Source organism: Gossypium hirsutum, chromosome A09 (assembly GCF_007990345.1).
Source record: "Gossypium hirsutum isolate 1008001.06 chromosome A09, Gossypium_hirsutum_v2.1, whole genome shotgun sequence".
Classification (NCBI taxonomy): Eukaryota; Viridiplantae; Streptophyta; class Magnoliopsida; order Malvales; family Malvaceae; genus Gossypium; species Gossypium hirsutum.
Genome location: NC_053432.1, coordinates 73,408,845 through 73,421,248, shown reverse-complemented (window position 1 = coordinate 73,421,248; position 12,404 = coordinate 73,408,845). Strand labels below are relative to the sequence as shown.

The 12,404-nt window shown below is 31.5% G+C and overlaps 1 protein-coding gene and 1 long non-coding RNA gene across 2 annotated transcripts; one reads left to right on the top strand and one right to left on the bottom strand.

The window, feature by feature from the left end:
• Positions 1-3,305: 3,305 nt before the first annotated feature.
• On the bottom strand, positions 3,306-7,226 carry LOC107889547 (probable purple acid phosphatase 20). The gene is made up of 5 exons (XM_016814015.2): positions 6,834-7,226; positions 4,510-4,801; positions 3,857-4,431; positions 3,679-3,767; positions 3,306-3,589 (listed from the first exon to the last, which is right to left on the bottom strand). Exons 1-5 carry the CDS (start codon positions 6,975-6,977, stop codon positions 3,406-3,408), a joined length of 1,284 nt encoding a protein of 427 aa, XP_016669504.1. The 5' UTR covers positions 6,978-7,226; the 3' UTR covers positions 3,306-3,405.
• Positions 7,227-10,836: 3,610 nt separating this feature from the next.
• On the top strand, positions 10,837-11,939 carry LOC107889549 (uncharacterized). The gene is made up of 2 exons (XR_001681774.2): positions 10,837-11,308; positions 11,616-11,939. It is a non-coding gene; the product is annotated as an uncharacterized lncRNA (long non-coding RNA).
• Positions 11,940-12,404: the final 465 nt, after the last annotated feature.

Below are 12,404 nucleotides of genomic sequence, written 5' to 3'. Positions count from 1 at the left end.
AGAGACTTCATCATTTCACTGGATACGTACAAGCCCACTTGAAGTTTAATTACTCCAAGCATAGAGAATCCCAAGGATGACCATCACCGGATCATCTACAGCCTTTCCGAAGAATATGATAATTATCATAATAATTTATAAACTACTTTTGGCCATGTCAGCTTCAACCAACCCACTTGTATTATGTTGCCATTATAAGCTGAGCCAAAAGGAACAGTTCATGGAAAACAAAAAAAAAAAATCGCTAACTGCTATATGTTGTAAAAACCATTGTGTTTTTTCACATTGAAGTTTCTTATAGTATGGAATAATTTGGTGCAAAATTAAGATAAATAAGATCGAGGCATGGATTATATTTTTCAAAGTTTTAATTTTACGTTTAGTGCAGAACAGAAATACAACATAATTTGAGTCTTATGAAGAGATTGAATGGTTGAACATCATAGCATGTGTCTTTTAATACATACTTTATGTACAATGGGTGTTTTTCTATAACATAAAACTTTTCAATAGAAAATTATGTTTCTTTATTGTGAAAATTTCAAGAAAATTGTATTATTTCAATATATTATTTTGGATTTAACTTTCGATAAAAAAATTATTATTATAATTATTTCAAAAAATTAAAAATATATATTATCACATCACTAAACACAAACCCAAGTGCTAATCTATTGACTATATACATAAAATCCTATAGGTAAGCCAACATACTTAGTGTACTAAAATAATAATAAAATATTTATTTAAATATTATATATATTTTTTCAATATGAGATTACAAACATAGCAAATTACTAACAATCCTCTCCTAGCTTAAAATGTTAGTAATTGATTTGTATATTATACAAATAAAATTATGCATATAAAATGATATCTTTCAATTTTAACCACCAATTAGCAAATGTGCTTAAAATTTTAATAAAATTATTGGTGTCCACATATTTAACCATAACTTCTTATATTAAAATTGAAGATACACCACATATAATTTTATTTTTGTGTCTGAAGTTTTTTTCACTTTTAGTATTAATATGACCGTGTGCTTATCCTTTCCTTTATTTATAAGAGAACCTATTAGTTCATTTTGTTGAAGCAGCACCACTTTTTATGTTTATGTAGGTAGAGTTCCTTTATTGTATCCATTGCCTTAGATATCAATCAATGAACTCTATTAAGAATGTTTAACTCATACTCTACACATGATGGATCGCACTAGTCTTTATATCATTTTCTATTTAGAATGGGATTTACTAGTGCTTCACACACAACAACTTATTTTACCATTTGAACTTTAATAATTAGAGGTTTACTATTAAAAGTTGGATTCTCATTTTTGGTGTCTAATAAGGATCTTATTCTTTTGTAGTACTACTTACCAAATCCCTTGATAATCATTTGATTATGCTAACTTGCTAGCTGATTTGATGTAAATAATGGTAAGTATCCCATTAGAGATCAATTCTCAAATATAATCATGTTTTATGCTAATATGTCTGGACTTTCTATTTTATATATGCATATATATATATCACTATGTGCTCTAAAAATAGTGGCTACTAATTTCTCAGCAATTTTACCTCTCTGACTGCTGCAACTAAAGCTTTGAATTTCGATTCCATGGTTGAGTGAGAGATGAAAGCTTGTTTCTTAGAAGCCCAATTGACAACTCCTCCTCCTAGTTGATTTATTATCATTTGAACTAGTAATCCTACTTGCATCAGAAATTCCTTCTAAAACACTGAAAAATCTAAATAATATAAGCTTTACTTGTATACCTAGACAATTTTGCATGCTGTAAATACTATATTTGGTTTAGTACTATGCATGACATACATTATACTTTCAACAACACTTGGATACTCAAGTTGAGCAATTACTTTATCATGAGTTTTAACCAATTTCATGCTCGAGTTGAAAGGAGTATTTACTTCCTTTATATTGATATGTTTAAACTTTGCAACTAGTTTTTCAATATAACAACTTTGGTTAAGAACATTACTATTACCATGTTTCTTAACTTTAATGTCGAATACCGTATCAACCTCATTTGAATATTTCTTTTAAAAATAAAGGTCAGATACCTCTTTGTCTCATTTATGTCAGTCATATTATTATTAAATATAAGCATATATAATCTAAATAGAGACAAATCATTACTCCATATTCCATACTGAACTTTGAATATATGTACTTATCAACCCCATTATGTTTGAATCCATTTATAGTATTGTTGTATCAAATTTGTGATGACATTATTTAGTCCTTTGTTTCAAATCATATAACGACCTCATTAATTTGCAAACCTTATTTTCAACTTCGAAAAGTATAAAAATCTCCCAATTGTTCCATATATACTTCTTCATTTAAGTCACCATTTAGGAAGATCGTTTTAACATCCATTTGATAAGTATAGGGGCGTATCTAGGGGCTGGCAGGGACCTCGACCCCCTAAAATAATTTTTTTTATTTAGGCCCTTTAAAAGTTTTAAAATTTTAAATTAGTAAAAGTAAAATTACACTTTATCTTCCTAAAAATGATAAAAAAAATTTGATTTAATCTTTTAAAAGTTATAAAAATATAGACTATTCAAATGGTAAAATTATATTTTTGCTATCATAAAAATTATAATTTAATTTCGACTCCCCCTAAAAATATTTTCTAGCTTCCCCTGAATACGTATACAACTTATAAGTAGAAGTGATTCCCTACAACTTATAAGTAGAAGTGAGTGCCATAAGAACCATAAGGTATTAAATAAACTATTGTATTTAAGACGCGTGTGAGAGAGAAAAAAAAATGTAAAAATATATAAAATATAATGATTATAATTTTTTGAAAAAGATGAATAGTTAAAAAATATGTAAACATTTACAATACACTCGAGCAATAATTTTTAAAAAGAATGATACATTTTTGTTCTTTTAAAATAGTAGTTTTGAAAGTGTTTTTGTTTAAGTAGTAAAAATTTATTCTGCCACCTCCCTGACGATGGTGTTTTATTTTTTGCCCTACCCTTGCGATGGTTTAATTTCATTACAGTCTACAGATGATCTTCCTTTGGTAATTGGGGTGCAGCCGGTACTGACGCCATTATTCATGACCACTGCGGTAATTAGATTGCTCATACCACTAATATTACTACGGGTTCTTAGGAATGATCTCTCAGGCAAATGAATATTGCAAATATTATTATTGAGCTCGATGCCACATTTGTCATTAATCTCTTGAAGAATCATTTGAATTTTAATCTATTATTCAAAAACATGGAAGCATGTTATTTGTAAACCTGCATAGAAAATCATTTAAAAACGATTTCCTCTTTTATTATTGCATTTTCCTATGGTTCTGAGATTTGTTTTTTTTTTTTAATCAATGAATCAATTGTATCATAGGATTAGAAGTTAAGATTTACAAGCAGGATTCGAGGAGAGGCTTCTGAGCCAAACTGTATCTGAAACAACTGAGACATCATCATCGTTCCTATGCCATGTCCACACTGCATCCGTTGCATTCACCACCTCAAGTTGGCCGTGCCCGAAGCTTGCTTCCCTGAATACTGATATTCCGGCTATCGGATCCATATACCTAAACAACTCGTAACAAAACATGTTTTCATCATTTTAGATTAAATTAGACAACAGTTGGCTATGTTTATCTTTGGAAAACCGACTCACTTTTTAGCTAGACCTTCACGGTTGCCGCCGTCGCCGATTGTGATGTGAATCGGACCGCAGTTATCAGCTTGTCCATTGTATACCCGAGTCTAGACATTGAAAGGGACAAAGATGCAATTATAAGAAAACTTGAATATATGGGGAAAAAATAAAAAAGAAGATGAAAAGGAAAGCTTACAAAGCGTTCATAAGCATGAACATGGCCAGCAAAAACAATATCCACCCGTGCTTTATAAAGCAAAACTTCCATGTGTTGCTTCATGAGATCTGATTCAGGTTCTCCTTGGTGATCAGTATTGGTATTGTACCAGGGTGCATGGATTAGCGCAACGATCCATGGGGTTTTTCCCCTGTCAATGTTCCCCAAATCACCTTGCAGCCACTTGAATTGATCCGAATCAGGATCAAAATCAGTGTAAGAGCCGAGCATGATAACGTGGACACCGGCCACATCGAAGGAGAAGTACAAGTTGGAAGTGGAACCGCTTTCCTCAAATGGCATGCGCCATCGTGCATTGTAGGAAGTGAAGGGCGTGGAATGGATGATGGGGATCTTTTCGACTTCGTGGTTCCCTTGCGTAACCATCCAGGGTCTTTGGCTAGCCAGTGGCTCGACCAGGCGGCCAAATGAATCCCAAAGAGGTTGTACAAAATCAGCATACGCTAGGTCCCCTGGCAGTAGCAACATGTCGTAATTCGATTGTGCTATGTGTTGGAGAGTTGAGTTTGTCCATCCTGTCTGTCCAAGATCACCTTGCAATGCACACACATTTGCATAATCAATAACGTAAAACAAGAACTAGAAATTTAGGTGTTTAGAACCTGACATACCAACAACGGTGAATTTGATGGGAAGATGAGCCGGAGGAGTTTTGAGACTAAATTGGCGGGTTGAATCAGAGCTGCAACGATAGTAATAGACAGTGTTGGGATCCAAGGGACCGATGACTACGTGATGAATTTGACCGGATTTATATACAAGGTAACGATAGGAAGAAGAAGTTCCAGTTGCAGATTTCGTGTACGCCTCTGCTGATGTACCGTATTCTACTACTGATGGAGCTGAGTTTTGGGTAATCCAAGATATCCTCATTTTATCAGGACCAACTGCGGATATATGCACCTGAAACAGTCAATTTTCATTTTTTTAACAAAAGGGTTAATCATAATCATTGAATTATTTACACTAGCATAGTAGCATAGTTTAAAGCCAACTAAATATGCTACCCTGCATCATATTTGAACTTAGTAGCTAGGGATATATTCGTTGTAACTGTACTGGTATCGACAGTATTGGCTGCTACCTCATATTTTTGTCTTAAATCAGCATAAAAAATCCTAAACCTTCCTCTGGATTCACTCAAGGGCAAAAAAATTGCCATTGAAACGCACTGGAGTTTTAGATGTCTTTGGAAAATCTTCAGTGGGTGGTCTAAATACACTGGATCCCCAAATACTGGCCCGAGGTAAAACCTCCAGTGAATGCACCGGAGTAAGATAATTATCATATTAATTCCTCTATTTTGTAATTATTAATTTATTGTTAGTTTAAATATATGTTTAATTATTATTTAATAGAACATAATTTTAATAATTTAATATATATTATATTATAGCACATAACAGAATTATGTATCAAACATATTCATACAAAATTAATATAAATAGTAAATGAGACTATATTATTTAATATAAATCTAATATAGAAGTAATAATAATTTGTTTTTAGTATAAATGTAATCTTAATTATTATTCAATAAAGCATAATTATAGTATTTTTAATTATAATTAATACAAGATAATTTTTAATATAATTTAATTTAATACAAATTTTAATAATTTAATATATAGTAATCATTTTATATTCTGATCTCACTACCACATTATCAATTAAATCTAAACACATATATCATAATTGTTTTTAATCTCACTTTTTGTCCCTATCACCGTTTTCAATCTCCAAAACCAAACTTACCCTCTAATTTTTGTATCAATCAATATTTCGGTGTTTCATTGTATTTGGATTAGTTTTGACCATATTTGTGTATACCAAAACAAAACAATACAGAACGATATTTATGTCTATTCAAATGTTTGATTGAAGTGTGTATGTGTTATTTCCATAATATGGGGAAGAGGCGAATGCATGGATATGCAGAAAGTTGCAAAGGAAAAGTGAAAAGGACAGAATTGGCAACTGTGCCATTTCCATAGCTATCTAAGTCTGTTATGAGAATGATGGCATGAATCTAGAAGAAGTCAACCATAAGTGGAAAGCGACAACTTATAATAGGCAATGCAGTCCAAAAATGTAATTTTAAAATATTGTTTTTCGAAGAAGAAAAGACCCATTACTACCATATGAGCTCCAGGAGTCCAAGAAACGTGCCATGTACTAATTTTAGTCCGAATTATACTCCATTATCGTGATTCTGGCCAACTGCTTTGACTTAACCACCTCTAACTTCTACTCGTTAATTTCATTACCCACTAATTAATAGACAGCAAGAAAATCCCACCATTAAAATTTATGGAAATTGCACTATGTTTGGTTTGGAAATTGGGAAATGATGCACATTTGGTCATCTGATTAACCGCACTCCTCCAACCTAACAATCTCAAATCCCTACTCAAAACCAACCTTGCATTATTCTTTTACCATGATTTTTAGCTATGAACAAATTTAGATAGAGTGTCGGATATATTCACTATTTTCAGAAAGACTTTATATTGAATCTTTATATAAATAGAGAAAAAAAGATGGTAGAATTTCCGGTGAGTGTATCTCTTGGAGTTCAAACAAAAACAACAAAATAATTGGTAGCTACCATAGTTGGCATGCAAACTTGGACAAAGTAAGGCCTAGTTGATACAAAAGAGGGCAGGTCACGTTTTTTACGCAATTCCGCCCCCATAATTTTAGCACCATACCAAATTGAAAAATATGAAACTACAGCAGCAAGGAAAATAACGAAACCAGAGAATTGAGATTGAAAAAAAAAAAAAGAATCTGATTTTTTAAAAAATATCCAATGAACACAATTTCCCCTCTTTACAGTAATCCGCCATGCAAAGCCATAATAAACTTAAAATAATATCTATATACAAATTCAATGAAAGAATGTATGATGAAAGGAGAAATGAAAAAGGATTACCTGTTGAGGAGAAGTTGAGGAAAATTGCTTTGATTGAAGAACGGAAATGTTCTTGCGAGCAGGAGGACGATCATAAGAAACAACGCAGCCAATGAAGGCTATGGCTAATACAAAAACCAGAACCTGCCCTTTCATTACAGCCATGGCCCAAACACACCAAGACCAAGACGATGAAGCACAAGAAGATTGAAGGCAACTAGCATAAAACAATGTTTACTTCAAATGTCTTTTTTTTTTTTTGTTTCCTCGTATTGAATAGATAAGCTGGATTTTGCCAACATTTTTATAGCGGTCTGTTAGATTATATAACATCACATGACGACATTGGAGGTTGCGAAAGATGGAAAGCAATCAGGATAGTGATATACACATGGGACAAGAAAGGTAAGACATCTGTAAATTAAATCTTCTTTTGGCATTTATATGGAAATTTTTAAAAAATATATATTTATTAATTTAATGCGATATATAGTATTAAGTGGCCTCATATATTCTACTTTTAATAATACATCATGCATTTTCAATGTTGCTATGATTGATTTAGCATTAAACGTACATAGAGACTTTTGCTTTTGCCAGTTTTTCAGGGGAAAGAACAGTCCCTAACTCCTTCAAATACTGCAGCCCATAATCTAATCAATTTTCAGTTCTTTCTCAGTTTTTCTGTTCTTTATTTATATATAAAAAAAAAAGTGAGTCATCTTAATATTGGAAAATTCATTTGGTGGGCTGTAATAGCCCCACATATTTGTTTTACGTTACAACTTTTCATGCCTTGCAAACAGATTCGGTTATTTTTAGAATGGAGTTAGATTCTTAAACGGAGGAAAAAATATATTTTTTTTAAAATTTAAAACATTTCTTAAAAGGATCCAATTTTTATAATTTAATCAAATAAACAGTCAGATTAATTTTTATTATTTAATAAAGCTAATGAATGATAGAGCTAAAAATGAAGAAAATATTCACAGCAGAAGCGTTTACTTGTTCATTTTTCAAGAGGTTAAACATTTTTATTTCATTATATTGGGTTATACTTTTTTAATATGCTAGCTTTTAGTTTAATTATTTATGAGTCTGAATTATAATTTTTTCATTTTAAGGGGATTGTAAAATAGTAAGAGAACATGTTATTATTATGTAAAAACGAGAAGATGTCTATCTTCATTTACTTGTGGTTGATGAGTAGCTTCACGCAAAATACGGTGAAAATAAAAACAAGGATTCATTCATATAAAACAATATGCAGATCAAGCAAGCCGTTATTCGAAATCTTGATTTTCCACTTTGATAAAAAAAAAGAAAATAATTGGTCAACTCTTCTATCCAAATAAAGTTTTATATATATATACACGTAAGATGTTAAACCGAACCAAATGTTTTTCCCCGGGGAAGTTGCTTGGTTACGTAGGAAAATCAAAAGTGCACACTTTATGCATGGTTAGTTTTTGCAAATGAACAATTTAATTAGTAGTTGAAAAAATAGAAGAAAATAACTTAATTAGTTTACATGACTTGTGAATCCCATTTCTCCTCTGTCAATTGTGTCAATTTTTTATAAGTTTGTTGAACGTTTTTTATCTGATACTGGAAATTATCTTCATATTTATAAAGCACAGTTCCCTGATGGGACATGTTAGGAGATAACTAAATGGAGGCTATCTTCATATTTATAAGGCACAATTCCCTGATGGGACGTACTAGGGAATAACTAGGTGCAATGCACAACGACACAATATCCCTCTAAGTTTGTCACAAAACCTCAAACGTATCTTTGAAGAGGCCTCGTCGCAAGTAGGCAAGCTGGGAGGTGAAGCTAAAGAACGGTGAGCTAATTAAGCTAAAGAGTGGCAAGCTAACTAACTGACAAACAGGGAAGTGGCAAACTATGAGGCAGTAACAAGCTAGCAAAGTGATACAAATAAGGAGATGGCAAGCTATGGTGTGGTGTGGTGTGGTATGTTTACCTTACTTTTTATCTTATATTACGTTTGTCGAAACCATTTTTAAACTAAAAGAAAAAAGGGGATCGACCTTGGAAAATGAAATATGGAGTCGCGCGCCACCAATTTTTTTTGTTTAGGTGTGATTGGATCACCAAGAATTTTGGTCATTTTAATAAAACATTTTGGTTCACTAAAACAACGATTTTGGTCTACGAAATTTTGAGAAGAAGGGTTCGGGAGTCGATTACGTATGAGGAAGGATTAGCACCCTCATTACGCCCAGAATTGGTACCAAATCAATTAAATATTGTCCTTATGTCTGAGATTTGAAAGAGTTTTTGAAATGTGATTCCTTTTGAAACATTTGAATGGCTGGAGTTGGTTGCTAAAATTCACTTGTTTTGGAGGAATACAGCATCACATCCAGCACGATAGGACACGATCCTTTATACCCTCGAAAACACGATAAGTTTTGACTTCTAAAAGTTTATGTGTTAAAAATTATAAAAGGATGCCCAATTATTTAGCCCAACGAAAAAAAAACAAAACCCAACACAGTAAGGCACGACTCCTCGAATTTCTAAACATTGAACATTGCACTGTTTTAGAATTTAGAAAATATGAGTGAAATTCAAAAGGGACGTTCGATTATTTTGAACAAATGGAAAATTGCAACCCAGCACGATAGGGCACGATTCCCCGAATTGCTAAGCATCGAACGTTTCCTTCATTTTAAAGAATTTTTTAAAGACATGAGTGAAATTCCAAAAGAATATTCAATTATTTTGAACAAACGAGAAATTGCAACCCAGCACGATAGGGCACGATTCCCGAATTGTCAAACATCGAACATTGTCTTTGTTTTAAAGAATTTTTAAATGAATAATCATAAAACTGGCTTAAAACGCATTAATTTTACTTGAAATAAGATGGAATAAAAAAAATTTTAAAAAAGGAAGTTGAAAATCATAATGCAGCATTTGTAGACTAAAGGAGAAATAGAACATAGGGTAATATACACTCATAAAATACAATGCCAATTGGCAAACTAATAATCAAGTACGACTAATCTAAGACAAATGTAATCAAACTTTTAAGCATGGATGGAGAACAATTGATATAACAATGCAACAAATATACATGAAATAATATAAAAGACAATTAACCCATGAGATACCAAACAACATAAAATTGATATGATACAAAACAATTTCTAAAGAATGATGCATTGATGAGCAAACAACATGTTAGAACTTAAGATAATTTATAAGAACTAAGAATATATAAGGTTTTTTTTTAAATAGATGTTACAAAAAGAAGACATTTGAATCAAATAACATGCAAAATGATTAAAACATTTGTTTAAAACTGACAATATGCACAATAAAGAAAATTTAAATAATATATATTATACGAATATATAGTAAAATACATAATAAGATATAATCTTAGGAAATGAATTATACACATAATAGATTTACAAAACATACATATATATACATAGATAGATTTAGAAGTAATTATACGTAAAAGTACCGCGGAATTAATAAAGAATGTAAGATCAAATTAATTTTATGTCCCCAAATACAATATATAATATCAAAGTTGGATTTAAAAGAAATGAATAATGTATAAATAAAATTTAAAGAAAAATATATGAACATGTTTGAAAGGGGATTTAAGTAAATAATTCAATATAAATTATGTACGTGTATATATATAAATATAAAGGTATGAGGATAAATATTATATAAATCCTTTTAAACATAAGATTACGTAGAGAAACTTTTAAAATAATAAATTATATCATAAAATAATTCAAAAATGCAAAAGAAAATATATAAAAAAAAACTAAAACAATGGGAGGTCAATAAAAGTAATACATTAAGAACAGCATATTAAAAAAAATGAATAACAAATAATTCATAAAGAATGCAAGATATTAACCAAAAAAACTTAATTGGAATAAAAACAAAGCTAGAAGAATAATTTATAAATAAATCAAATTGTTAAAACAGAATCAAGGACCCAAATTAAACGTGTGCAAACAACCGAGGATTCAAAATGAGAATAGACCAATATTCCAAATGAAACGTTTTAAAAAAAACACGGACTAGAATGAGTAAACGCAAAAATTTCGGGAATAATCTAGAAGAATCAAAGAAAACATAAATGAGGCGCTATTGAATGGCTTAACAAAGTGAAAGGACCGCATGCGAAATTGACCATTCAAGGTAAAAGACGCGGATTCGGGCAGCGAATCGGGTCTTAGGCGCGGATCCCTTTCCTTTTGAAACGGCGCCGTTTCACTTGCCATTAAAAGCCAAAGAACAATTGAACTCTGCCATTTTTTGCTGAAATCTATACCTAACCCCCTTTTTCTCCCATTTTCCACCTTGGCCTACCTTAACCTTTCCCTGAACGCCGATCCACCTCCCTAATGGCGACCCGTCTTTTGGTTACTTTTCAGCCTTAGGATCCCCTCTATGCTTCGATTTCGACGCAGCAAAAGGGAATCCACAGCATTTGGTAAGGTGTACCTTTAAATTTTATTTTCAAATGCTTTAAAAAGGGAAATAGAATCAAAAGAAAAGTATGGAACCGGGAAAAGATGAATCTAAAATCACCTTTTTTAAGAACTGACTTTGGATTGCTCTCTATTTTTACAATATGCGTGTGTGCGTTTGCCTAGTATGCGTTCGTAGGTTCTTTTTTTTTATTACAATGAACATAGGGCTTTTATATAGCTGAAAATAAAAGAAAAATACAAAGAATTTTTTTCTTGTTTTTTCTCTTTGCTGCTGTTTTGCTGTGCTGTTTTTGTCTTCTCTTGCAGGTACGAAAGGCAACGTGGAGGCGCGAGGGTGGCATACGGAGGCGTGCAGGGGGTCGTACGGAGGCGCGCTGGAGGCTAGGGCTACGGCGCTCCTTGCTGCTAGAGTTCCTAGTTGGCTGAAGTTTGTTTAAGTTTTGGGCCATTTGGGCCAGGGGTATTTGGGTTAAGTTATTTTGTAAATGGGCTTGTAACTGGGCTATTGGGTTGTATTAGGTTTGGGTTTTATAATTGGGTTATGTAATTTGGACTTGTGGACATTTAATTTGGTTTAATTTTTATTTATTTTGTATTATAGTGGACCCGGGCAAATTGACCCGCTTACAACGGTATCGCTACAATACTTAATCCCACTACCAGCATTATTTTTACACTAACAATGAATAAACGCATCAATCATCCAAACTCACCCTAAAAGAATATACACTTTATGATATTATCTAAATATTTAATATTTTTTTCTCTTAAAAAGAACTTAATTAAGGATATTATTATATACACTCTTCAAAAAAAACTTAAAATAAAAAATGAAATTAGCCTTTTATGTTAGAACCTATTAAGAATTATTATAGGTAGACGAACTATGCTTTGTATAATTTAAGTCCCCCTTAAAATTTTCAAGGAAGGTTTAATTTGTAGTTAGAATCTGTAATTTTATCTTGTTATAATTATAGGTGTTTTCATCTGTTTTACGATCTAAGCTTAATCCTACTTAAATTGAAAGTGGTATTCAGATAAATTTTTTTAATAATAATAACTTTAAAATTTAGACTTTATCCAAATACTTAAAAA

Bases quoted from the DNA above. Each gene is read 5' to 3' on its own strand.
- LOC107889547 (XM_016814015.2), bottom strand. From the start codon at position 6,977: ATGGCTGTAATGAAAGGGCAGGTTCTGGTTTTTGTATTAGCCATAGCC. The intron at 4,802-6,833 runs GTAATCCTTTTT...TGACTGTTTCAG, and splicing joins CCTCAACTTCTCCTCAACAG to GTGCATATATCCGCAGTTGG. The intron at 3,768-3,856 runs GTAAGCTTTCCT...TTCAATGTCTAG, and splicing joins TTCATGCTTATGAACGCTTT to ACTCGGGTATACAATGGACA.